At 42.6% G+C, this 27462-nt stretch overlaps 1 protein-coding gene across 2 annotated transcripts; it reads right to left on the reverse strand.

The window, feature by feature from the left end:
• Nucleotides 1–987: 987 nt before the first annotated feature.
• Nucleotides 988–27384, reverse strand: KIN (Kin17 DNA and RNA binding protein). Of its 2 annotated transcripts, none has more exons than XM_075925995.2 (13): nt 27235–27384; nt 25222–25316; nt 20658–20701; nt 20435–20557; nt 19412–19593; nt 16838–16886; nt 16486–16543; nt 13233–13359; nt 8868–8918; nt 7773–7841; nt 6668–6767; nt 4741–4841; nt 988–2006 (listed from the first exon to the last, which is right to left on the reverse strand). In XM_075925995.2, the coding sequence occupies exons 1-13, from the start codon at nt 27346–27348 to the stop codon at nt 1944–1946; spliced, it is 1176 nt and encodes a 391-aa protein (XP_075782110.2). In that variant the 5' UTR covers nt 27349–27384; the 3' UTR covers nt 988–1943. The 2 variants fall into 2 exon arrangements, with proteins under 2 accessions (XP_075782110.2, XP_075782109.2); XM_075925994.2 differs by having other exon boundaries at nt 13233–13362.
• Nucleotides 27385–27462: the final 78 nt, after the last annotated feature.

Consider the following 27462-nt stretch of genomic DNA (forward strand, 5'->3'; position numbering starts at 1 on the left):
CCTGCTCCCATTGGCTAGTTTCCGGCCAATAGGAGTAGAGAAATTTTGCTGAAGGCAGGGGCAGTGAATGAAGCCTCCTCCCTCACCCCTCCTTCCCTGAGCTGGAGCAGAGCCATGGGGAGCAGCTGGCCAGCACACAGCCAGGAAGTCTGCAGAGCTGCTGGCTGGGGACCACCTAGGTAAGTGCCTCCCAGACAGACCCTGCCTCTGGCACCCTCCTTCTTCCCACCCCCAACTATCTGTCCCAGGCCACCATCCAAGCCCTCTGTATCCCTTCTCCTCACCTCCTCCAGGTCACACCTTCCGCCCAGATCCTGCACCCCCACACCCTCCTGCAACCTTCCTCCTGCCCAGAATCCTTTCTTGAACCCATACCCCTCCCTGATCAGCCACCCCATTCCCCTGCCTCATGTCACCACCCAAACCTTCTCTCCCGCTCACAACTCCCTCCCAGACCCTGCATCCCCTCCTACACTCCTGCCCCAGGCCAGAATGCTCTCCTTCACCTCAACTCCTCTTGGACCCTTCACCCCTAGCCCCTACCCCAGCTCAAAACCCCGCTCCTTCACCCAAACACCCTCTCAAACCCCACACTCCCTCCTGCACCCCAGTCCTCTATCCCAAGCTTCCTTTTACATCCCACTCGCCATCTCAGATCCCGCACCTCCTCCACAAAAGTGCAGCCCTTGACCACTTGCCAAAATCATGGAGTGGCCTCCCATTAAAAATTATTGCACACCCCTGCAATAGAGGGATTTGCTCGCTATCGGTATTTTAGTTGAATCAAGATCATTCCTACATCATGCTCCAAGAACACGTGAGATGTAATCAGAGACATATCAACCCATTTCAGCCTCTTCGCACGGCACTTTAGTTATTTCAGCCAATAAGACAAGACATGCATCTGGAAGTGTGGCTTGATTCACTGGAGAGCACCAGCTGACAACAGTGCTGATTATCCAGAGGCTTTTCAGGAATGCATTGTGCTGAGAGAAGTGTGCTTTTATTCCGTAAATTGCTTTAAAAACGAGTGGTGTACAAAATGTTACACATTTTAAAAACTATTCAAAGAAAAGAAAAGTGACTCATTTGGGATCCACAATAGAGCAGGACAGCAACATTAAGGTGAACAAAGGATTAGACCCTGGGGAATCTATGCCAGAACCACCATCAGTTCATCTCCATTAACTGAGCAGACATGCAGACAAGTAGGTGTGCCATTTCTTTACTGTGCAGATTCACAGATGCACACTAACCCATAAGTCATGCCACTGAAGGGTGAAGTGTTGGAGTCACTACAGAGGCAAGTCAAGCCATGATCAGTAACGGGAACACAAGTGATGGCAAGATCAGGTTCTGACGGCGGGTGTGGCCTTAGAGTACTGATTAAGCAGATTTTACTGTAATTTGTTGCACTTGCTTTAAAACGAATAAGCCAGACCATTCTTATATACACATCATCAAACCCCAGGAAAAATAATCCCCTACAGTACTAATGCCTTCCTGCTTTTCTTTTAATCTCTTCATTTGTTCTCAAAGCCACAATTCTGTTTTGGCAGCACGTCCAGAAGCGTGTTATGCAAACTATAGACCATGTTATGTAGAGTACCTGCCTCAAGTGGCCCTTTCCAGTTGGCAACGTTTTATAAAATGTTTAGCATAGTTAAGTAAGTAACCCATTCCAGCACACAGCTACCACCTAATCTTACAAAAGGAAAACAAATTAAAGTATTACAACATAAATACAACTTTGATACAGAATCAGTTTAGACAAGATTTTCACAAATGTTAACACATTTATAGTGGTCTTTACATAAACCTAGGTTGTTTTTCTCTATATACACAAATTTAAAAACCCTGACATAGTAGAGTCTCATGTGTCTGCATAGAGGACACCAATTTGATGTTTCCAAGGAGTCAGCTTTAAGCCACTGCTGTGAGTCTCAGAGGAGTTTGGAAATGTCTTCGTACTGGATACCCTCAACTCTCCGTCCTTTTAAAGGTCCCTGCAGATGAATACATTGAAAAGACAGAAACAATCCAACGCTGCTTGTTGAATCTCACAGTGGTTAAACATTACAATATAGCAGAACTGAACCAAATCAATCCATTCATGCTCAGTTGTGTTTGCCAAAATGATAGTTGTTATACAGGGGTGGGCAATAAGCCGCCCGCAAGCTGGATGTGGTTCACCAGAGTTAGCCCCTGGCAGTCTGCCACGTCCACTCGCATCTCCCATTGGCTGTGCTTTGCCATTTCTGGCTACTGGAAGTCATAGGAAGTGGCGCAGGCTGGGACACTGCTTCCCACAGCTCCCATCAACTAGGAATGGCGAACCAGGAGCCAACAGCAGCTGCAAGTGGTTTTATCTGCGGATGTGCAGGTAAAATAAAGCATCTGGCAGCTCGCCAGAGGCTAACCCTGGCAAAACACATCTGGCCACAGGTCGTTTATTGCCCACCCCTGCTACTATGTGAATTGCACACAGGAAATTTTGTTCATTGATTTTTAACTCATGTCCAACTTCAATCCTTAGAGACTGTGGACAATGCATTAATGGGCAAGGTCAGATTTTGCAAAGACTGCACATCATAATTATAGAATTATTTACTACTTAGCAAGATTGTAAGCTGGACAGACATTTATATGGGCAGAAATATTCAGGGGTTTAATAACAAATGGAAAGTTTTTGGAAGGGATACAAAATTTCATTCTTGATTCTCTAACTACAGGTTGAACCTCTCTAGTCTGGCAACTTTGGGAACTGACCAGTGCCGAACCAGAGAATTTGATGAACCATAGGAGATCAGTATTGTCTAGCAGCATTACCAACACTTCCACTGCTTACTGGGCTTAGAAGACATTTAGGGATAAATTAGAGCTAAACAACAGCACAGAAGACTGAGAGCCAGGACTGGTAGCTGTAAACAATTCTATGGGACCACGGAAAATTTGGACACACAGATGATAAATGGACATCCGGCTAACTAAAATCATGCTGGATCACGGATGCTGTCAGCCCAGAGAGATTCAACCTGTATTAGACATTAGAATGAGATCTTGGTGGGAGAAGATTACCCCACATCTGGCTACTACAATCTTCTTGCACCTTCCTCTGAAATACCTGGTGCTAGCCAGCAGGAGACAGGATACTGAACTAGATGTACTGAGGGTCTGATTTAATATGGCAGTTCCTATGTTACCTATCAAAGTGATCAAATGTACAGGCAATTACTCTGGTTGTCTGTTCAGAGCAGTAATTACACACACAAGTTATATGTGAGCAGGTGTCTCAAAATGTGATTCATAGTGTAGTCTTTGAAGTTTGGAAGTAATATTCTAAGGGGAAACTATGGGAATGATAAAAGTCCCTTAAAATCACCACTAGAGGCTGTTCCCAACTGTATGTTTTCTACTGTTTTGTCCAATCTGGTTTTAAGTGAGCAATGGGCCCCTAGTACTTCCTTGGGAGATTTCTTGCCATCACAAATTTTCCTGTGTTATTCACAGTTTATTCTATTTCATGTCTATTTTAGGCAGCCCTTTTTAACTGTTTGTGGAATGATCACTCGAAACTGCTGAATCTACCACTGCTGAATCTACCACACAAAATGAGAAACAAATTAGAGGCTTTTGTTTCTAGAGATGTTTATATTATGCAGGAAAACCTCAAACATCAAGACAGAGTCACTGAGTGACATTCTGGCCCCAATGAAATCAATGGTAACTCGCACCAGCTTCAGTGAGGCCCGAATTTCACCCTAAATTTCTCTTCAGAGATTTAGAGGACATATACAAAAGAAAAAAAAAAGGCCTTTTGCACTCAGGCTCAGCTCAGAGAATATTTTCCAACAAGAAAGGCTGTTTGTAACAAAAATGCAAATACAGTCTTAACTAGAAATAGTATGAAGTATTCAAAATCTATTAAGCAGCAATCTACACACCCCGCCTAATAAATACAGTAAGAGAATGCTCTTTTGTAAGCAACTAGTCGACTAGTCCCTTGACTGGTCGTTCTGCCCCTCGCTGCCTCTATCAGAGGCAGCGAGGGGGGGGGGGGGGGAGCAGGAGCCAGAGCTAGGGGGGAGCTGGCTTAAAAACTGGTTTCCCCCAGCAACATCTCTGTGGGGGACAGGAGGATAATGGGGACCGGGCGTGAGCCAGGAATCAGCTGATTCCTGGCTAGTGCCCAGTCCCAGGATGTTGCACCTCTGCTTTTTATATGTATCAAGAGCCCGTGGGCTCTTAATACATTTAAAAAAGCAGAAGCGCAGAGGGGGGGACCTGGTGCGAGCTGGGACAGCTGATTCTTGGCTCACGTCGGGTCTCCCGCGCTGCGCACCAGCCTTTTAAATGTAAGAGTCAGCAGGACTAGTCAATTAGTTGATTAAACTAAATGTAACATTCCTAACATACATAAAAGTGCATCCATTTTCCCAGCTGAAAAATTATTTTATCATCATTAACAGAGCACATTTAAATAAATCTACTAACTATCTTTGAAGTTCCATTTGTAAATTCAGTTTCCCCGCTGTCTGTTAGAGTAATGAGGCCCATTCAATAGGGCAGCAGATTGGAATTTAAAAGGACTTGGGTTCTATTACTATTGGTCAGCTGCACGATCCTGAGCACCAATCTGTGCTCCAGATTCCCCACCTGGAAAGGGGCAAAAATGATATTCACCCTCTGGGAAGGGCTTTGAGATCTATGCATAAACAATATATTTAAAAATGTACTTACAGACTCTATTATTATTGTTGCTGAGAAGTTCTTCTCATTTATAGATTCCAAGATACCTTCATTTCCTCTGTAACCTCCATTTAAAACCAGAACTTTCTTTCCTGAAACAGTCAACAGGAAGAGCTTTACCCAAAGGAACTCTCAGTAACTTTTGATCAAGCCCCTCTTTGCTGAAAACATAGGGCAGAGTCACTTTAGGAAGTCTGTATCTGCAAGAATCGCAGAAAAGTGCATTCTCTCGGAGGCAATGCTCAGCTTTTCTTCAGGGCCTGCATGATCCTAATACGTCCGGGTGACAGAGATGAAGGTTGTTTTGCTTTTAGGAAACTGCTGATGCCTCTGTCTGACTACGGTAAGGAGCAGAGCAGATTAGCTTGTCATAATTCACTAGAGTGCATAGGCAAGGGGTGTAGCAATGTCTGGAGCTTGGACATTCTCAGAAAAAATGCAGCATTCACCCTCCTTGTCCAAGGAGGTTTGCTGCAGGGAAGGAATCATTTTCTTTCTAGGATCACTCCTATCTTCCAACGTACCTAGCTATTGCTGATTGACTTTTTTTGCTCCTTAAATATCAGAAGCGTATTATCAGCTGTGGCCACACCTCTGCATGGGTACACAAGAGAAGAGAGTTGTCTTGCATCCCCTCCATCTTGGAGATCATATGAAGGAATCACCTCAGTCCAGAACTTCATATCTAATGGGAGCCCTGGTGAGCTTCTAATAGCTTATAATACATAAACCTTCATCTTTTTTCCACAATCCTTATTTTTCCCCTCATCTCTCACAAAAACATTCCTAAATAACTAAATCAAGGTCAAAAATCCAATATTCAGAAGTAACCTTACAATCACAAACTCTGGACAATGGAGGAAGCGTCAAGGTGACAAATACCTCAATGACAGGGATGTTAGCGTGTAACTGGTTAACCGAAAAGCTGTTGCTTACCGATTTATGTTACTGATTAAATTTGGACTATCTGGGGAATCAGCGGCACCCCCCTGCCATCTAAACTTGGCGCGGCGCTGGCAGGCTCCAGATGCATGCTGGCTTCCAGCAGCCAGCCCTGCTCCCAGGGAGCTGGCTGCCTCCTGCATGCTCAGGGCTCTGCTAGCTCCACTCCTAGGCTGTGTCCAGACTCAGGGGTTTTTCCAGGAAAAGTAGCCTTTTCCCGAAAACTTCCCCTGCGTCCAGACTCAAGCCGCGTTCTTTCGAAATAATTTCGAAAGAACGCGGCTTTTCTTTCGATGGCGGTAAACCTCGTTTCACGAGGAAGAACGCCTTCTTTCGAAAGAAGGCGTTCTTCAATGTAAATAGGGCTTCCTCGAAAGAGAGCATCCAGACTCGCTGGGTGCTCTCTTTCGAAAAAGCGGATTGCTCTTTCGAAAGATCCGCCTGCAGTCTAGATGCGATCTTTCGAAAGAGGCTCTTTCGAAAGATGCTTTCGAAAGAGCCTTGCAGTCTAGACATAGCCCTAGGGAGCCAGCTGCCCCCCTGCAGGTTCTGCATTATGCATAATATGTTTCATTGTAGGTATAGTATGTAATATATGGATGGAAAATGCATACTGAGAATGACTGGGGACAATCAGCAAAACTCTTTGGAAGGCTCCCACCAATACCTGCTGGCAGTTGAAGAGAAAGACTTGCATCTAGTGAAACCAAATGATTACATCCAAAACATTTTCCCCATCCTTCTTAGAATGATCATAATTCCTCTAGGAAAGGATGTTAAAATCACCAAAAAAATGCAATATTTGCACCAATAGCAGCCAAAGGATACAGGGCACATTACAGAAATATTTTAATCCAATGTGGCTAAGAACCGCTGGCGAGGAACAAAAATAGTAAAATGACACTTGCCACCATAACCCTCAGATGACAGCGGTCATCAGATGCAGCTCTGATAGCTGGTTTGCAAATAAATTCACCTGGTGCTGGTATTACTGTCTCCAGATGTGTCTGGTCAAGTTTCAGTTTGTCTCCAGAATCAATCATCTTTACCACTGCTGTGTATTTGTCAATTACCTCCTGTCATAGAAAATTAAATACATTTATCTTCAAAAGGGAAAAATACCTAAAACTTGATTATACGCTTATTAAAAAAATACAGATGATTTCTAGCAAATGGCCATGTAACATTAATTATGTAAATACATCAGTAATTACTAAACAATAATTACTTAACTATTAACTTTTTTAAATGGTTTAAATAGCAAAGAAATTCAGAAACACAAGTCTTAAATATTCAAAAGTGTGGCAAGTGTTTTCAGGTGCCCAACTTCAGAAGTCTGAAAGGGGCCTGGGTTTTTAGAAAGTGGTACGCAATCACCTTCTCAAAATCAGACCACTGTCTCTCAGATTGGGCATCCAAAATAACTAGCTATTTTAGGCCATTTCTTTTGTCGTGCTAGATCAGATCAGTGGTTTCTCTAGTGCAGTATCCTGTCTCTAACAGTGGCCAGTACTAGCTATTTCAGAAGATGATCGGATGCTTCAGACCATTAGGCCAGAGTGACCAAACTGAACAACTTGTGAATGTATGCAACCCCTCTTCAGAGGTAATTTCAGATTTTTATACATCAAGGCCAAACAGAAAATAACTGCAAAGTCAGGGATTGAAGTACCATTCGCAGCTCTTTGTCAAACCTCAGCAACACAGCTTTAAAAATGACTGTATGGTCTAAGGCAACTCATTGATGAAATCAGAGTCTGAAGAAAACATTAACAAGAGTAAACTTACTAGAATGGAGTTATCAAGAACTAAAGGGTGAGTAAATGCACACAAGCCACTATTTTGATTGGCAATAAACCCCAAGTGGCAATAAACCCCAAGTCACTCACTATCCTGGAGAAACTGAGAACCAGGTAAAATAACCCCCGGATAAAGTTAAAGGGAAGCTCTCATTCTGATAGTTGAGGTTCAGTCACTACCACCATTAAACAAACAGATGTTTTCTAGTTGCTGTGGAAACAGAACAGTGTCCAATCACTTTTATTCACAAACTTTGAATAGATAAAATGCTGTAGACTTACCTTAACAACTGCTTTCTTCTTATGATACTTCTCACCAAGCTTTTTTGTTACAATTTTTACAACAATTTCCTGGAGAAGGGAAAACAGGAAAGAAAAAAAGCGCTCTCAAATAAAAACAGTTACTCTCAACGTGTTTACATCACAATTCACTTAACTCCAGTTGTCCCCACAAGCAGACACTGAAGCTGTGCTATGTAGTGTCAGTAGGCAATGTCACTTCTAAGACAACACATAAAAGAACTTGCCTTTGTGGTGGTGTTCCTGCTACAATTAATTTCTGCCCCACTTAGGCTATGTCTAGACTACACTGATCTATTGGAAAAAGGTACATAATTGCACTCTGCAATTTGCATACCTTTTTCTGATAGCCTCTTCTGAAAAAACTTTTCCAAAAATTGGCCCGTCTACACTGGGCCAAATTTCAGAAAAGCCTCCTCTTTTGGAAGAGCCCTTCTTCCTCGTGGAAGGAGGAAAACAGGGCTTCCGAAAGAGCACGTCTGCTCTTCAGATTTTTTTTTTTTTGCGGAAGAGCAAACGCGTTCCCTGGACACAGTAGAATTTTTCTGGGATACAAAACCCTGTAGTGTAGACATAGCCTGACTGAAAACATACTTAAATTTGAATTCAGCTTGTTATGTGACAGCCTTCTGTGGAGTGCTGCACAAGGACTGACCCAGGACATTTGGACCTAACAACAAAACCCTCAACACCCTGAGCTGCAAGACACAGCTCAGTTAGTTCAAAGGCTGTAGCTTACAACTAAACCTCATTATGGTCTAACCACTAGAGTGGGGAAAGAGGCACGCTGTTAAAACTGCATGTAGGTAAAGAAACCGCTACAAAGGAAGCCATCACTATACAAAAGAGCTTAAGTACTTGAAGTATACTGCTTCAGAAAAGTAAATATTGCACAGCAGCCAGGAAAAGCGATGAGAGATTTACAAATTCACTTATATGATCATGTCTGTTTGGAAAATAAAAATGTTCATATTCTGCTCTTGGATCTGTATGCGTTGCAAATCAGCAGGAGCAGTGTGCATGCTCTCAAAAAGGCAGAATTCGCTCTGATAACTATATAAATATTCAGATACTTACAGGTTGCAACCAGTAATCTGTCCGGGCTGTTCTTTTCTTCTCTTCCTCAAACTACAGAAGAAAAAGAAAGTCTTTTATTTTGTGGGGGTCATTTCATACCATTGCAAGGTGTCTACCCCCACAAAACCTGAACAAGTTCTAAGCAGTTAGCTATCAAACCTAAATGAAATAGTGCAGGTGTTTGCAGGATAGATGCGAAGAAGCCCAGAAATACACATTAGAATAACCATACAGAGTCAGACCAATGGTCCATCTAGCCTAGTGTCCTGTCTTCCAACTAGGGATGTAAAATCCTGTTTAATTAGTTAACCAGTTAAATATTAAATGTAACTGGTTAATTAAACGGGGGCTGGTGGGCTGCTCCAGCTCAGTGGGCTGGAGCAACATCCCCACATCCCCCAGATGGGCTGGAGTGGCCCCCACACTGCGGGCAGGGGCTGCTTTAGCCCAGCAGCATCCAGCCCACATGGGCTGGAAGCTAGCAGCCTGGCGAGACTGGAGCATCCCTCTGCCCGTGGGGCTGCTACTAGGTAGCAATTAACCATTACCCAGAAAGCATTACCTGTTCACATCCCTACTTCCAACAGTGTCAATGCCAAGTGGTTCAGAGGGAATGAACAAAAGAGTTCACCAGCAAGTGATCCCTCCCTTGTTATCCACTCCCATCTTCTGGCAAACAGTCTACAGACACTCAGGTCATGGGGGTGCATCCCCGACCATCCTGGCTAATACTCTTCAATGGATCTACCCTCCAAGAACTTACCTAACTCTTTTCTGAAACTCTTTATAGTTTTAACCTTCACAGCAACCCCTGGCAATGAGTTTCATAGGCTGACTGAGTTGTATTTGTTTTAAACCAGCTGCCTATTAATTTGATTGGGTGACCCCCACCCTCCCCCGGTTCTTGTGTTACATGAAGGAGTAAATAATATTTCCTTATTCACTTTCTCCAGAACAGTCACGTTTACACAGACCTCTATCATATCCTTAATCATTTCCTTTCCAACCTCAAAAATCCCAGTCTTCCTAATCTCTCCTCATATGTAAACTGCTCCATGCCCCTAATCATTTTTGTTGCCCTTCTCTGTCCGTTTTCCAGTTCTAATACACTTGAGCCTCTATAATTTAGATGTGTCTGATCCAGGAACCATTGTGGTTTGGACCCTGGCAAGGAGAGGAGGAAGCAGCTCTGCGCACTACAGCTCCCCCTAGCGGGGGAATGGCAGCTCCGCACAATCTTTCTTCAGAAGCTTTTCCCTCACTATTCCCATAGCAGCAGTGGTGGTGCCTGGAAGTGGTAGGAGTGTGGAGCCACGTATGCCCCCCAGGAGTGGGGTGCCAGGTAAGCACTCCCCCTTACACCAAGACCTCACATCCTCATTGCCCTCACATTCTCCCTCGCAGCCTCCACCCCCCTACCCACAAGTGTGCTTCTGCACCCTCTCTCCCTCCCAGACCCCATATATATTGCTAGCTATGTAACATCTGAAATAAAAGTTTAGTACTTTGCAAAATGTTTCTATTTTTTACTTCAAAACCAAAAGTATACATGAGCACCCATGGTCCGGAAAATTCCATAATTCAGCATAGCCTATTTCCCAAGGTTGGCAGATTAAAGAGGTTCACGTGTTTTTGGTTTTGGTTTTTTTGAGATGGGGCAACCAGATCTGCAAGCAGTATTCAAGATGTGAGTGTACCAAGGATTTATATAGCAGCATTATGATATTTTGTATCTTGTTATCTCTTTTGTTATGGTTACTAACACTGTGAGCTTTTTTTGACTGCCACTGCACATTGAGTGGGTGTTTTTTCAGAGAACTACCCACAATGACTCCAAGATCTTTTTCTTGACTGGCAACAGCTAATTTAGATCTCATCATTTTATATGCATAGTGGGGATTATGTTTTCCAATGGGCATTACTTTGCATCTATCAACATTGAATCTCATCTGCCATTTTGTTGTCCAATCACTCATTTTTGTGAGGTCCCTTTGTAACTCCTGCAATCTGCTTTGGACTTAGCTATCTTGAGTAGTTTTTATCATCTGCAAATTTTGCCACTTTATTCTTTACCCTTTTTCCCAGATCATTCATGAGAATGTAGAATAGTACTTGTCTCAGTACAGAGCTTTGGGAGACACCACTATTTACCCCTCTCATTCTGAAAATTAACCATTTATTTCTACCCCATTTCCTGTCTTTTCACCAGTTACTGATCCATGAGAGGACTTCTCCTCTGATTCCATGACAGTTTACTTTGCTTAAGAGCCTTTGGGGAATGACCTTGACAAAAGCTTTCTGAAAGTCTAAGCACACCATATCCACTGTATTACCTTTGTACACATTTGCTGACACCCTCTATTAGATTGGTGAGGCATGATTTCCTTACATAAAAGCCCTGTTTACTCATCTCCAACAAATTATATTCAGCTGGATGTCTGATAATTCAGTTCTTTACTATAGTGTCAGTCAATATGCTTTACACTGAATTGTGGCTTATTGGCTTGTAATTGCTAGGATCACCTCTGGAACTTTTAAAAAAATGTTACATCATATTAGCCATCTTCCCATCATCTGGTACTGAAGTTAAGTGATAAGTTACATACCACACTAAGTAGTTCTGCAATTTCACATTTGAGTTTCTTTACAACTCTTGGGTAAAAACCATCTTGCCCTGATAACTTATTACTGTTTAATATATCTTTTTCTAAAACCTCCTCTAAGAACACCTCAATCTAGGACAACTCCTCAGATTTCTCCCCTAAAAAGAATGGCTCAGGTGTTGGAATCTTCCTCACATCCTTCCTCAGCAATGAAGACAGATGCAAATAATATATTTAGTTCTCTACAATGTTCTGATTTTAAGTGCTACTTTAGCACCTTGATCATCCAATGGCCCCAATGATTGTTTGGCAAACTTCCTACATCTGATATACCTACATTTTTGCTGTTAGTTTGAGTCTTTGGCAAGTTGCTCTTCAAATTCTTTTCTGGCCTTCCTAATTATAACAATCGACTTGCCAGAGTTTATACACTTCCTATTTTCCTCTGTAGGATTTAACTTCCAATTTTTAAAGAATGCCTTTTTGCCTCTAACTACTTCTGGTTCTCTCGGTTTTTAATTTGGGCTATATATTTAATGTGAGCCTCTATTACAGTGACTTTTTTAAAGTTTTTATGCAGCTTGCAGACATTTCATTTTTGGGATTGTACTTTTTATTTTCCATTTAATTAGTTTCCTCATTTTTATGAAGTTCCACTTTCTGATGGTAAATGCTCCTGTGGTGGGCTTCCCCAGATATTAAATATAATTATAATTGCTGTTATCAAGGATTCAGATATATTCATCTCTTGGACCAGACCACTTCACTTATGACTAAATCAAGAGTTCCCTCTTCTTGTGAGTTCTAGGACTAGTTGCTCCATGACTAGCAGTCATTTAGGATGTCAATAATTTTATCTCTGCGCCCCATCATAAGGTGACATATGTCTAGTCAATATGGGGATAGTTGAAATCCCCTATTATTATTGGGTTTTCTATTTTTATAGCCTCTCACATCTCCCTGAGAATTTCACAGTCACCCTCACCATCCTGGCCAGGATGCTATATTCTTATTATTCCAGTATGGAGTTTCTATCCTGAGAGAGTCTATGGTATAGTTTGGTTCATTTCCGATTTGTACTATATTTGACTCTATGCTTTCTTTCCTAAATAGTGCCATTCCCCCACCTGCATGATCTATTCTGTCACTTCTTAATAAAAGGATACAAAATGTGTATGTGCCTCATTGATTATCATCATTCCACCATGTTTCTGAAATGCTTATTATATTAATAGCCTCATTTAATACCAAACATTTAAGTTCACCCAACTTAATATTTAGACTTATGAGAGCCAACTGAATGGGACTTTTTCATTAAGATGAAAGGCAGCTTGCTTTAGACTTTTAAAAAGTTTTGTCTAGAATAAAAATACTTCTCTTGTAAAAGATGTAATAAGCTAGGGCACCTGAAAAATCCAGACCCCTGGACCTGCACCCAGAATTAAACAGGGCATGTGTAGAATTGCAGGCTTTCGTATTATGTGGAGTAATAGGATCATGTAAGCAGTGAGCTGCTAAATTCCACCCATCCTGGAGTTTGAAGTCCTTTCACAGGTAGCCCCAATTAGGCATATGAACAGTTAACCAGCAGCATCAAGTATACATGACAGCAAGGGACAGGGATCCCTCTTAATCAGTTAGAACTAAGGTTTAACTGGTTAACTGATTAACCAGGATTTTATGTCCCTAGCCCTAACTAGAGGGCAGCTGTATTACCTTGGATTACAAAGGCATAGATCTCTAGGTAAAATTCTCACTGTACCTCCATAATCTCATCCAGTGCCGATTTCTTCTTCTTCTCTTTTGATTGACCGGAGCTGTGAGCAGATTCTTTCCGTTTAACTGACCCTGCTCCTCCCACCATCTTAAGTGCATTCAGTCCAAGCGCACTGCTGGAAGAGGGTTTAGATTATAGCACAACATTGTTTCCATTCCTAGTCTTAAACGGACACTTTTACTGAGACATCCCTGGTGAACAGGCTATGCAGAGAAGTATAGCTGATTGGCCTTCAACCCCGTCACATAATCTACATGGATCCTGCACCAGATTTCACTGAGAAGCTGTACGGACACAGAAGCAGATAAGTTTGCCGAATCAAGGCACTTCATTGTAAACTCTGGGGCAGGATTTTTGTCTTACTTTTCTGTTTGGATTTCAGGCACTTCTAGAAGCAAAAAAACAATCTTATGGTCAAACCAGCCTATTGGTCCAAGACTTTGATGGTTGCTTCAACCATTTTAATAAAAAATGTTTCTTCCAGCACATATTACAGGGAAATGCATCTGTGAGCAGAGGTTCAATAGGTGGACAAAAGTCTGTACGTTAAACATAACCTTTCAGATTGAATTGGGCCATATATACTGGTTTTTCTATAGGAAGCTGCTGCGTTTATAGACCGTGAACAGAGCAGTCAAAATCCTATACCTGAATATAGATTTGGTCATGTTTATTTTGAACCTGAAATTTTTCATTTTCTTTGACTGATTTTACGAAAGAGCATTCCTGATTTTGCAGGAAGTCAGTGAGTTTGTTTGCTTTGGTAACAATATTTACTCTCTCATGTTCAAAGAATGCTTCCTAGATGTAAAGTGCTATATAAGTACTAAAAATAATTTAAAATAAAGCAGTGCAGGTTATCATAATCTAGATAGACTCCACGAGTGTTTTACTTCTGCATTAATGTTACAGAAGTCTTGTGCCAGGGAGCATCTCTGACTCTGCTTGAGAAATTTAAGTCACTTGGCACACTAATTCAACAGAGGTCTAGTCAGACTAATTGCAGGTAATAGCCAGAGAACACTCAGAACAGCATTTCTTGCTTATAGTTCTAGTCAGGGAAGTTTGTATTTTAAACCCTGTAATCACCATGAACACTACCTGGGAGCGTACCTCTTTAGGTGTGATTAATAACACAGTAACTCCTCACTTAACATTGTAGATATGTTCCTGAAAAATGCTATTTTAAGTGAAACAATGTTAAGCAAATCCAATTTCTCCATAGGAATTAATACAAATAGGGGAGGAAGAGGTTAGGTTCCAGGGGAAAAAATGTGCAAGACAGTATATACACATACAGTATAAGTTTTAAACAATTTTAAATAGCATTTAATACTGTACACAGCAATGATAATTGTGAAGCGGGATTGATGTTGCCGAGTCAGAGGGTGGAATATTTCTCAGGGAATATCTTGCTTCTAAACGATGAACAAGCACTCAGATAACTCTCAAGGGTTAACAGGTTAATGCAGCCTCACTCTGCAAAGCAGCATGGACAGAGGCAGGATGGAGGAAACACAATAGACCTGCTTTGTGGAGATGGGAATACAGCAATGGTGGCTTGACTGGGCGTGGTGGGAGGGGAGAGAAGGGAAGAGAAGTGAGACATCCTGATATCAACACCCCCCTCCTCCACAGCAAGCAGGGGGATCCCGGGAGCAGCTCCAAGGCAGAGGGCAAAGAGCAACATGGCAGTGAGGGGAAGGACAGAAGAACTGCAGCTGCCCAACCACATACAGTACTTAACAGGGAAGTTAGGAGGAGCTGATGGAGGGCTGCTGGCCCATTCGGGTTCCAAGATCCCTGAAGACAAGCTGCTTTTCAAAAAAATCCTGCAAGTAGTGGACAAAGCAAGAGTCCAAGCGATTTTATAAGGGAGCACCACACAACTTTAAGTGAGCATTTGTTTTAACAGATAACTTTGAAACAACATTAACCGGGATGACATTAAGGGTACATCTACACAGTGGCACTATTTCAGGATAACAACTGTTATCCTGAAATAACACTGTGTGTATCTTACAGCACGCCTGTAATTTCAAAATAATTTTGGAATAACAGGCGGCTTATTCTTGCGTCCTGTAAACCTTGTTGGATGAGGAATAAGACAGACACTGGAATAGCGCTCTATTTCAAAATCAGCTATGCAATTTGTATAGCTCAAATTGCATGGCTTATTTCGAGCTATGCACAACTGTGTAGATGTACCCTAAGTAAGGAGTTACTGTATGCCTAAAAGCTTAAAATCCTTGTTACTATACTGAACCAGTTTGTCTAATTTTCTGTCTAGCACATCTCATGTTAGAGGTCTTATCTAAAAGCTTTCATTTTACCTGTAACATGTTTAATTACAATAGTATCCTATGAGAAAGGATAGTTTACAGCTAGCCAAATGTCTTCACAACGGCTTTCATTTCTTAACATCATTGCTCATATTAGTGATCCCTTTGTCTTGCACTGCTTGTGATTACACAATTATGATGAAACTCAATGAATAGTTTAAAAAGATTTATTTGGAGTCACCCTCTGAATGCTGACAAGGAAAACTCACTGCAGGCAATTAGCCACAATAGTCAAACATGAGTTCACAAAATGAAATTAGCCAACTGATGGTGGATAAATAGAAATGTGGGTAGGATATCTAATGCTCATCTAAATATTTTTGACTGTATATTTTATTTCTTTATCCAACTTTTCTTATGGTGCTTGTCTTCATAGGAGCTGACCCTGCAACTGGCTCCTAGCAGATTGATGCATGGAACCTCACTGATTTCTGTGGGGCTTCACACACATCCACACACCAGTAGGGATGCTAAAATGCATTTAATTATGTAATAATGTAACTACTGAAAATTTCAGTGATTACACTGTTACACGACAGGGGGCGAGAGGGAGAGCCAGGGTGCAGCTGCCTGATACAGAGGCGGTAGCATGAGGGGGAGAGGCAACTGTGTGTAATCATGCACGTTATATGGGTTAACCATGTAAATGATTACTCTTTCACATCCCTACCCACTAGGCCCACAGATTCATGGAGCTTAAGGCCAGAAGGGATCATTAGATAATCTCGTCTAACCTTCTGCATAACACAGCTGTACTGGGCAACAGACTGCACACTCTTTAGGGCAAGAACGGTCTTGCTGTACATGTGAGCAACAATTAGTGTTTTGGTTGCTCCCACAATGCACAAATAAGATTGACACAAACAGAATGGGATGCCTGGGTGTCTTTTCCTTACCTTGTTTTAGATGGTGCTGCTACTGAAGTACTTGCTCCTTTGTTTAAATTAAATGCAACTACAAATAAATAAATAAAAGATGTTACTTTAAATGATAAAAATAGAGTGTTACAGTGAAGAATTGTAAACAATAGAAGCATCACAAAAGTAGAAAGATTGACTAGTCACATGTTTTGGCTCACCCTTTCAAATAAACTGCTTTGTACAATATACCACCACCACCACTTTGCTTTTCATCCACGATCTTTAAGGACTTTACCAATGCTAAGCCTCAGTGCCCACCTCCCTGTTTTAATCCAGATAACAAATATCCTACATACATTCTAAACATAAACCGTAAAAGTCCAGTTACCTTTCTCTTCTTCACTTTCTCTATTTAGTTCAGTATAGATAGGTCTTTCCTGCCAAAGAAAAAATAAAACACATTTCAAGGGCTGCATTAACAACTGACTTGTGATATCACAGCTGGGGTTTAATTAGCTCGATTTTTACAACCACTGAAAGGTTACTATTGCTATGGCATTCTGGCCTGATCAGTTATGAGAATCTGGACTGCAAGACATCTTGTAGACACCTGTGCAGAATTCTCCAATTAACATTCTATTTACAGATGTCATTCGAAATAGACTTACTCTAATAGGACAGAAAAGTTGCTTTATAACAGCCCTATTTCTTCCTGCACCAACACAACTATACAGGTTCGGCCTTTCTAAATAATATAGAAATGAAATTCTTCCCTATTTTGAGGCACTGCAATTCACAGAATCATAGAAATGCAGGGACAAAAAAGACCTCAATAAGTCATCTAGTTCAGTGTTTTTAAACCAGTGGTAGGAGTACCCTTACAGGTACTCGAGAGAAGTCTGGGGGGGGGGTATGTCAATAACTGAAATTTGGAGAAAACTGAATTTTTGTTTTAAGTTTTATAGCGTTGTATTATTTATGTACTTTTTACATCTACAAATTTCACCGCCCACCCAGCTACAATTAAGTTGTTTAAATAAATGTGTTGCAATGGTAGAAACAAAAAGTGTGTCTGAAAACTGTAGGTACTGGGGGTGCTTTCAATTTGTTTTTTGAAAAAAGAGGGCACTTTATTAAAAAAAAAAAAAAAAGGGTTGAGAAACCTCTCTCTTTGAAATGTACAAGAGTGAGGCATAGCAGTCAGGACCCTGTGCAAGCAGGGAATGATTCAGTCCCCACTTGTGCCGTTTCCCCAGAGACAGTGCTGGGGGAGTGAGGGTGCTGGGGGGGAACCGGCTCCTGCTCCCCTCCCTTTGGTGCCTCTGATACAGAGGCAGCAAGGGCCGGGGGGTGAAGCAAAAAGTCGAGTGGTGACTCGACTACCCAATAAACGTAGGCTTATCAGGTAGTCGACTAGTCATTTGTGTCCCTAGTCTGGTGCTATTCCATAGTTTCATGAATGACTGGGATAACGGAGTGTAGCACATGCTTATAAAATTTACAGTTGACACCAAGCTGGAAGGGGTTGCACGCACATTGGAGGGCAGGATTAGAATTCAAAATGACCATGGCTAATCAGTGAATTGGTCTGAAGTCAGGACTATGAAATTCATCAAAGACAGCTGCAAAGTACTACACTTGACAAGGAAAATTCAAATGTACAGCTACAAAATGTGGCATACCTGGCTTAATGGTAGTACAGGCTGGACCTCCCTGGTCCGGGCACCCTTGTGATCTGATCATTCCCTATGAGGGATTTTGCCAAACCAGAGGAGGTCATATCTGGCTCCCCCCAGCCCTGGACCAGCCACTGGCCTTCTGGCTAACTCCCGCTTGCCACCAGCCTCATTATCCTACCAGTCCCCCACCTCCTTCCCTGTTATGCCAGACAGACCAGCTGCAGCTCAGCTCCCTGTGCACCAGTCTCCTGGTCCCTCTGGGCAGCCCCACTGCAGCACACCAGGCTCCTTGCCCTACTGCAGTATGCTAGCTCCTTGTCCCACTGCGGCATGCTGGGCTCCTAGCCCCGTCAGGCAGCCCATCTCCACTCCTGGCCCTGCTGGGTTGTGCCTGGCTGCCCAGCTTCGAAAAGCCCAGCTACTAGCCCTCCACCCGGACCTTCCTGGTCCTGGAACATCTGTGGTTCTACCAGACGACGGATGTTACTGATTACAGAGGTTCAACCTGTACTGCCGAAGACGATCTAGCAGTAATAGTGGATCACAAACAGAATATGAATCCACAATGTGATGTACTTGCAAAAAAGGTAAATAATTCTAGGGTGAATTAACAGGAGTGTTTTATGGAAGACACTGAAAGTAATCATGCCACTCAATTTGGCATGGGGGAGGCATCAGCATATGGCAAGACCTATCTGAAAGCAACTTGGAACCACAGTTTTCCCAACTGACTAGAATGTCAGGCTCCAATTCTACAAAGCATTTGAACACATGTCCACCTTTAACCAAATGATTCATGCCATCAAAGAGTTACAAAATTGCAAGGTAAGTTCACCAGCTCCATTAGCAAATGAGGCTGTTCAAATGAAATTTAATAAAGATAGATGAATTTAGTAGACAACATTAAGTGAATGTTGCAATTAAATACAAGTTAGAAATACCCAGGAGGACTGTCGTACCAGAAAAGACCAATGCTTCAGATAGAATGGCATCATATGTCTGGCCTACACCTCATGGTTGAGGTGACCAGAAATAAAAAATAAAAAAGCAAAACAACCCATGATGTATGTTAGCAATCCAATAACAGGTATGTGAGGGAAATTTCTCCCTAACCCCAGTTGGTGATCAATCTATAACCTGAACTGTGAAGGCTGATCATTTTTATCTTACTTAAACTGCAGATGGAATTCCATTGGTAGATTCTGACAGAGCAGTCCTATTAGGGTTAACTTAAATTAAATACTTAAGACTGATTTTGAGCCTAAAGTTTGGTATCTTCTCACCTGTTCTTTCCCTTCCAAGCCTCTTCTAACTTGCTCTTCAATGAATTTAGCAGTTTTTTCTTCATCATCAAGGTCCTGTTTCTTCTTCTTCTCTTGTTCTTGCTGTCTACGGATCGTTTCTGGATCCCGATCAATATACTGGATATACCAGCCTTTAGGAGTCTCATCCACTTTGCAGAAGCCTTAAAAAACAAACACATTGTTTCATAGTTACGATCAAAACCAAACTCTAGAAAAATACTTATACTTAAGAAATTATGTTTATGGACTATGTAAATGTCAAGCCATGTATCATAGACTGTATTTAGTGTATTAATGTATGGATTGTATGTTATAGTTAATTACTCCACGTACTATGCTTGAATAGCTGCTTTTAAATTATCTTAAAGCATAAGTTTTTCCTTCAGGTGATCAGATTTATTTTGAAATAGGGCAGTGAAGATAAGCATATGAGCTTCCTTTGTGTAATGAAAAAGCATTTCCATTCCCATATTTTAACAAGGACAAAAATAAAATGCATAAATATATAAATACACATATAGAATGGTATGCTATAGCATGCATTTTACTAGAATGAGTTCTGATTACTCACACTTGCAATTTTATTAGAATGATTTTGCAATTGGCCACGTCACTCATGAGTGACTCAGGAATTAATATTCACTACCCAGGACCTCAAGCCATCTTGATTTGTGGAGCAATTCTATATTTAGGGGGAATATTTCTCCAAAAGCTTGTTGTTTTAAATGGCAGCTGTTGAAAGTTGATCAGAGTTTAATAGTAGTTCCAGTGGATGAGGATTAGTGGGCACAGTGAAGATGAAGCAGGAAAAGGCTCAGAGATTAGCATAAGATTTGAACTGTATTACATTCATATCTTGTGTGGCACAGATATGAGTACAATGAATGTATATGCATCCTTTTTCATGGATGTTCAGTATTTTGGACTAATCAGCAGATTTTATTGATTAGCTACTGATAATGCAGTCAAACAATAAGCATTTCATATGGGAAATAAAATTACCTTCTCTCCCTAACCATTTAGTAAAGTCAGTTAGGGTTTCCCACTGAGTGGCATTCATGTGGATGTGTTCTCGATGGCTGATATATTCGTTGTACACAATGTTATTGTGGACTCTTTTAGTTCCTAAAACAAAAATATATTACTGTTAAATACAGGATCATTACTGATGAATGCTTGTTAATAAACGATAAAGGGTCATTAAAAAAATAACTGAAATATTTACCAAATCGTCTCCTGAGCAGTTCTAAGAAATCATTTCGGAATTCCCTGATGGAATAAAAAACATTATTTAAAAAATGCTTTTACAGTTACAAAGTATTTTCATTTATAAATGGCAATGGAAAAAAGCATTTACAAAATAAAAAGGAGTATTCAAAAGAATATTGCCAGATTCAAAAAATCCATTCCTTCTCTCACTGGAACATTTTAAAACACAATTTCACTATATACCCCATCATAAGTCCAGTGTGGGCAATAAATCAGAGGTGGTTCAGACCAGTACTCCACTTCCCACAGCTCCCATTGGTCAGGAATGGTGATTCACAGCAAATGGGAGCTGCAAGCGCCCATACCTGTGGAGACACAGGTAAATACAGTGGCAGTGGCCCGTCAGAGGCTAACCCTGGCAAACCACATCCAGCCCCTGGGCCGACTACTGTCCACCGCCGGTCTATATGCACAGCATGTGAATCTGAATTTATATAGTTGTGCAAATATGCAAACATATTCACACATACTTTGGCTATGTCTACTCTGCATACCAGTGGTGGTGGCATGAAGTTATGTGGAGCTCAATGATGCTGCAAAATGCATGCTACATACACACTGTGTTGAGTAGCTACATGCAACAGTGGAAGGCTCCAGCAGCAACCTGCAACATACAAAGGCTTTGGCACTGAGGAGCTACCAAAGCCTTTCCCAGCTACCTCCCCCTCTAGCACCTTTCCCCTGCAGCTTTTTCCCATGGGAGGGAAAGACTCTAGTAGCAAACACTACACTACTAAAAATAGCAGTGTAAGCAGGAGAGGAGCTACTTGGGTGTGAAGAGAGCCATGCTGGGTACATACCCAAAGGGTTCAGACATGACTTTACTCACCTAATCAGTCCCTTGCTATCCACAATGCTGTTTATATCTGTGTTGGGGAGGAATATGGGGAGAGTGCAGTGTATGTATTCTATAGGCCACCATAAGGTGTGTGCAGTGTAGACATACCCTTTATCCTCCTTGACCTCTCAGCTGCCTCTGACACCATCAACTACGCTCTTCTTTTTGAAATCTTGTCCTTCCTTGGTTTCTGTGACTGTCCTTGCAAGGTTCTCCTCCAACCTCACTTATTGCTCCTTCAGTCCATCCTTTGGAGGATCCTCATCGTCCCTCCAACATTCAGTTAGGAGTTCCACAGTGTTTTGTCGCTGGGCCCCTTTTTTAATCTTATCTTGGGCAATCTCATTAGTCATACAAAACTACCATCTCTATGCTGACAACGCACAGAGCTACCACTCCACTCCAGACCTGCCACCTTTTCTCTTAATAAGCCAGCCTGTCTCTCTTGAAATTCCTTTAGCTGCCTCACTCAGCTCAAGTTCAACTTAGTAGAACAGAGTTCTTAATCAGGTTAAAATAAGTGCCTGGACTTATTGGTACACCGGAATCCTGGGCAAAGTGAAGGGGGCAGTGTCTTGAGCAGAAGGGAACAGAGCTAAGAGACCCGATTCCAACAGCCAGCCCTTCATGGCTACCACTGCAGCTGGTGGCCAGGAGCCCCAGGACTCCATCAGCAGTGGCTGGGAGCCTGAGGCACTTTTAAATTTCTGGGTCCCTGAGCATTTACCCCTTTTGTTCCCCTCTGTCAGCAGCCCTGCCAGTAGAGAGGCTGATGAGAAGCAGGGGAGGAGCAAAAGGAGCAGCAATATGAAAGGGCTGCCACAACCATGCTTTAATGTTGGTTGTGATCAATCCACACAAGAGAACCACTTCCTGAAAACTACAGTATAAATAAATGATTGTCACATATGCTATACCAGAAGCTTGCTGATTGCCACTCTTACTTACATGCCTCTAGCTTCCATCGAGGACACATCACACAACCTATTATCTACAGCCCTACGATACAACCGTATCTGCTCTGATCCTTCAGACAGAGACAAACACCTATAAGATCTTCATCAAGCATTTTTAAAACTTAAATAGCCACCTGGGGAAAAGAAGAAACAGATTGACAGAGCCAGATGAGTACCCAGAAATCACCAGCTTCAGGACAGGCCCAAAGTAAACAACAGAACACCACTGGTTATCACCTACAACTCCCAGCTAAAACCCCTCCAGTGCATCATTGACAATCCACAACCAGTCCTGGAAAACGATCCCCAACTCTCACAGACTTTGGGAAACAAGCCAGTCCTCACCTACAGACAGCTCCTCAACCAGAAGCAAATACTCACCAGCAGCCACCCAACACAACACAGAAACATTATTCCTACAACAAACCTTGTTGCCAACTTTGTCCACATATCTATACAAATGACACCATCAGAGAACCTAACCACATAAGCCACACGATCAGGGGCTCGTTCACCTGCACATCTACTAATGTGAAATATGCCATCAAATGCCACAAAGCCACTCTGCTATATATACTGGCCAAACCAGACAGTCTTTGCACCAAAGGATAAATGGTAACATACATAAACCAGTAGGGGAACACCTTAACCTCCCTGGACATTCAGCACTGGATTTGAAAGTAGCCAGCTTTCTGCAAAAGAATTTGAAAACACACTGAACGGGAATTCATTTCCAAATTCAACACTATCAATTTAGGAGTGAATAAAGATCTCAACTGGTTAACACACTACAAAGGCAATTTCCCTGTCTCTGGAGATTTATATCTCCACCCTGATTTGATTAGCCTCATTAACACAAGCAAATTCTTCATTATATATACTCCTGCCTCTTATTTCCACTCCAATTCATCTGATGAAGAGCGTTTTACCCACGAATGCTTATGCCCTAATAAATCTGTTAGTCTCTATGGTGCCACAGGACTCCTCATTGTTTTTGTGTAACCTGAATTAGGGATGTAATAGTGTAGTCGATTAACCAGTAAGCAAAAGCTCATAGGTTAATGCTATAGATTACATGCATTTTCCTCTCCCCCATCTCACGGCCAGTACATTTTTTTAGCAGGCTGGCCAGTAGCCTGGATCAGTCCTGTCTCATACTAGGTGCGGGACCTACCCCTGCTGCGGCTCTGCATTTAAAGTATATTAGGAGCAAGGCGGGCAGGCAATTCAGCTCAGTTCCAGCTCAGGCCAGGTCTGGGAGCTCAGATCACCCCCAGACAGGGGCTGCTCCCTCTTTATCAGAGGCAGCAGCACAGGGCAACAAGCAGCCAGTCCTCGAGGGGAGCTGGATTTTAAACTGGCTCCCCGCCATGGACCAGCTCCCACCTGGTTCCCCCACGGTGCTGCCCTGTATCAGGCAGCAGCACAGAGTGGCAGGGGGCTCCTCAGGAGTGAGGCCAGAGTGCACTGGCCGCCAGCCCCGCCCCCAGGGACTATGTAAATCAACTAACCAATACAAATTCACAAGGTTAACAGACTATTCAATTAACCAATATTTAACATCCCTAACCTGAATGTCATCCTGGATTTGGAGCTCACTCTAGGTACGCGGTTGGTTCTTTCCATATAACATCTTTAAGACGTGTACCCACCCACACAACTAAAACAATAATTCAAATGGTTCATTATCTCACATCTCATTACTGCTACATCCTTTTCACTGGTCATGACAAAGGCACTCTTCCGCCATTCATAACCATTCAGAATGCTATTGCTACGATAATTTTCCTGACCCATCCCTTTATGCAGGCCAACCCTGTTTGCATCTCTCCACTACCTCCCCTTCAAAGAGAAGCTACTCAATGTCATTTTCTAGGATTTTTACAGTAATCTCCATTTTACTTATCTTTCAATCCCTGTTGGGCTGTTGACACTTGCCTCCAATCAATTTATAACAATCTCCATCACACGCTTACATTTTCTAAGTACCTTTGTGCTTTTTCCCAAGCTGTCCTTCACACATGGGAGGCACACCCCAGAATCACCAAAAAAGTTACCTTATTGTCCACTTCCAAATGACTCCTCAAAATTCTCCTTTGCTATGATTTCTAAAAAAAACCTTTTCAACAGCTACACACCTCGTGTGGTGAAAATACTACCTATTATGCTGACAAACACTGCTAACTTGTTTCCTTGCACTTCTTTGTCTGTTTGTAGCCACATGTTATCTCTTAGATTGTAAGCTCTTTGGGACAGGGTTGGTCTTTTTGTTCTGTGTTTTCATAAATCCTAGCACAATTTGGTTCTGGTTTATGATTATGCTCCCAGACACTGTGGCAATACAAATAAATAATAATAGTAACTTTTACCAGTTGACGTTTCCTCACTACATAACTATAGAGAGTTACTAACAATGACCAAGTGCTGCTTTCTGACTGGCTAATAAGTAAAATAAAATACTTTGAAACTGGGTAAATTTTTCAAAAATTAAGTCCCATGAAGTTGCAATGAGACTTAGGTTCTTTTTCACTTAGGTGCTTTTGAAACTTTTATCCATTAACTTTTCACACTGCTGTTTAAAAAGTGTCTACCAAGTAACACTATAGTAAAATTTTAAAATTTATCAAAATCCAGCTTCTTCAATGGGACTCCAATGGGGCACAAGGATGCAACCAACGATTCAATTGGAGGATCAAGGCTTATCTGGGGAAGTTTGAGAAACTAACTCTGAAAAATAATCCATGAATTGCTGAGGATCTTCAGAAGCAAGTAGCAGCTGTCTCTGGTGAGATTCGGACATACAATGACATTTGAAGCCATTCTGTAAAACAAAAGATAAAGTTTATCTTGACTTACAGATGTCACAAAGATGAAATTTTAAAAAGCAACAAAATCTAAGTGAGAGTTTTTAAAAAAATAAAACTAATCCCGTACTTCCCTTGAATTTGTAATACCATCACTGCAGAGCTTAGGCAAAAACTGTATTACTACTGCTTCTGGATTGCTGAAATATTTGTCATAAATCCTTATACTGTTACAGTGAAAAGAGATTTCCTTTGCTTCAACAGCATATCTCCCGCACCCCAGCCATTCCCTGTGTGTCCTTCAACCATACCTGACTTCCCTGACTTTGTCCAAATGGTCCTTCATGCCCAGAATTCCCTCTTCCCAAACATAGCAAGCATCTTCTCTTGATTTTCTTCTCTTACAAATCCTCAAAATACACTTCTGTTACAGCTACCTAGTTTTAGCCCTTCTCTTGCATAACAGATTTTATTTTCAATAATTCTGCATTGCTACTTGATTATTCTATTTCCCAGTCAGCCGTTGCTCATTACCCTGATGTATTTTTATGGTCTGGTCCTGAGAGGTACTGATTGTCTGCCTTTGCCCTTGATGTCAATGAAAGTTATGGGCACTCAGCACCTTAGTGTCAAGCCTTTAGGTCCCAGTCCTGCAGACGTAATAGCAAAGTGGTTACTTTATTTACTGATTAATCAGTCTGAATACACACATAAGGGTTTTGTCATATGAGGACCCTAAGGTACTGAGTGTTCATATTCTAAGATACTAAGTGTCCATATCAATCTGAAAGCACATACGGGCAGTAGGGTTGCCAGGTGTGCGGTTTTGAACCAGACAGTTCAGTACTTGAGCTTTCTGTTCAGGAAACAAATTGAGAAAAGATAAATGTCCAGTATTTTCTAACTAAGATGTAATGTAATGTTAAGTGTGTCTGGTATTTTTGTTAAAACCATCTGGCAACCCTAACAGGCAGGGGTTTTCATCCTCTGTTCTGAACAGCGTTAAGCACATGGTCTGCATTCAACAAATGGATATAGGGCTTTTAGTCTGGGAGCAGAACACGTATCAGTGCCATGAGTGAAGGCAGCATGTGCTACAAGTTGTGCCATATTTCCTAGAGATCAGTACTACATCTGTGAGTGTGGAAAGGACTCATGCTCCAATTTGTCTGAACATTTGATACTGATGACCTGCTACCAAAAAGGAGAGAAAAATCTAGTGCACTAATATATGTACCAGAGGCAGCAAGGGGTGAGAGGAAGCAGGAGACAGCTTAAAAGCCGGTTCCCCCCAGCACCGTCACCGTGGTGCTGCCTGGCGCCCAGGCTCATGCTGCAGCCCAGGCTCACCACAGGCAGAGGATGCTCCTGCAGCAGCCCCTGTCTGAGGGAGGACCCCCGCAGACAGGGGCTGCTGGACCTGATGCGAGCAAGCCCAGCTCAGTCCTGGCTCACGCCAGGGTCCAGGAGTCACCTCGGCTGCACCTCTGCAGTTTAAACGGACTAGGAGCTGGGCTGCCCGGCATGAACTGGGACTGAGCAAACCTTCCCTTACTGACTGGTCGGTGAATTACCCGCCTCTTCACACCCTGACGCTGAATGGTATCGGAACGTATCGTACCCCCCCCCCCGGGTATGCACGAGCACTGCCTGGAGCAAGAGATTCACGTAAAGGACGCCTCCGTTGCGACAGACACACGCTCTGTCCTCCAAGCAGCTTTGTGCTGCTGCGACTCGGAGCGAAGCCCCCCCCCCCCGCCCGGCAGGGACCAGCCACGTCCCCCGCCTCCATCCCGCGCGGGGAAGAGAGCAGACCCCGGCCCCGCCCCGCGGGGTGTCCTATCCCGGCACAAGCCCCCCCCAGCTGGGGGGGGGGGGCACTATCCGAGTGACGGCGCAGGCCCTGGCTCTGCTCTCGCGCCCGGCCCGGCTCACCTCGTCCCGGCACTGCTTCTGGCACATCTGGCAGTACCAGCGCAGCTTCTGCAGCCCCTTGGACTTGATGCGGTTGGCGATGGCCTTGGGGCTGAGGAAATCCGACTTCCCCATGGCGGCCTCCCTCAGCTCCCCTCGACCGGAAGCGGAAGGACACGACCCCGGAACATCTTTCGCCGGACAGGCCACGAGAACGCCGCTCGCCCCGCCCCCCCGATCCGGTCGCGG

This window comes from Pelodiscus sinensis, chromosome 1 (assembly GCF_052426305.1).
Source record: "Pelodiscus sinensis isolate ZL-2025 chromosome 1, ASM5242630v1, whole genome shotgun sequence".
NCBI lineage: Eukaryota > Metazoa > Chordata > Testudines > Trionychidae > Pelodiscus > Pelodiscus sinensis.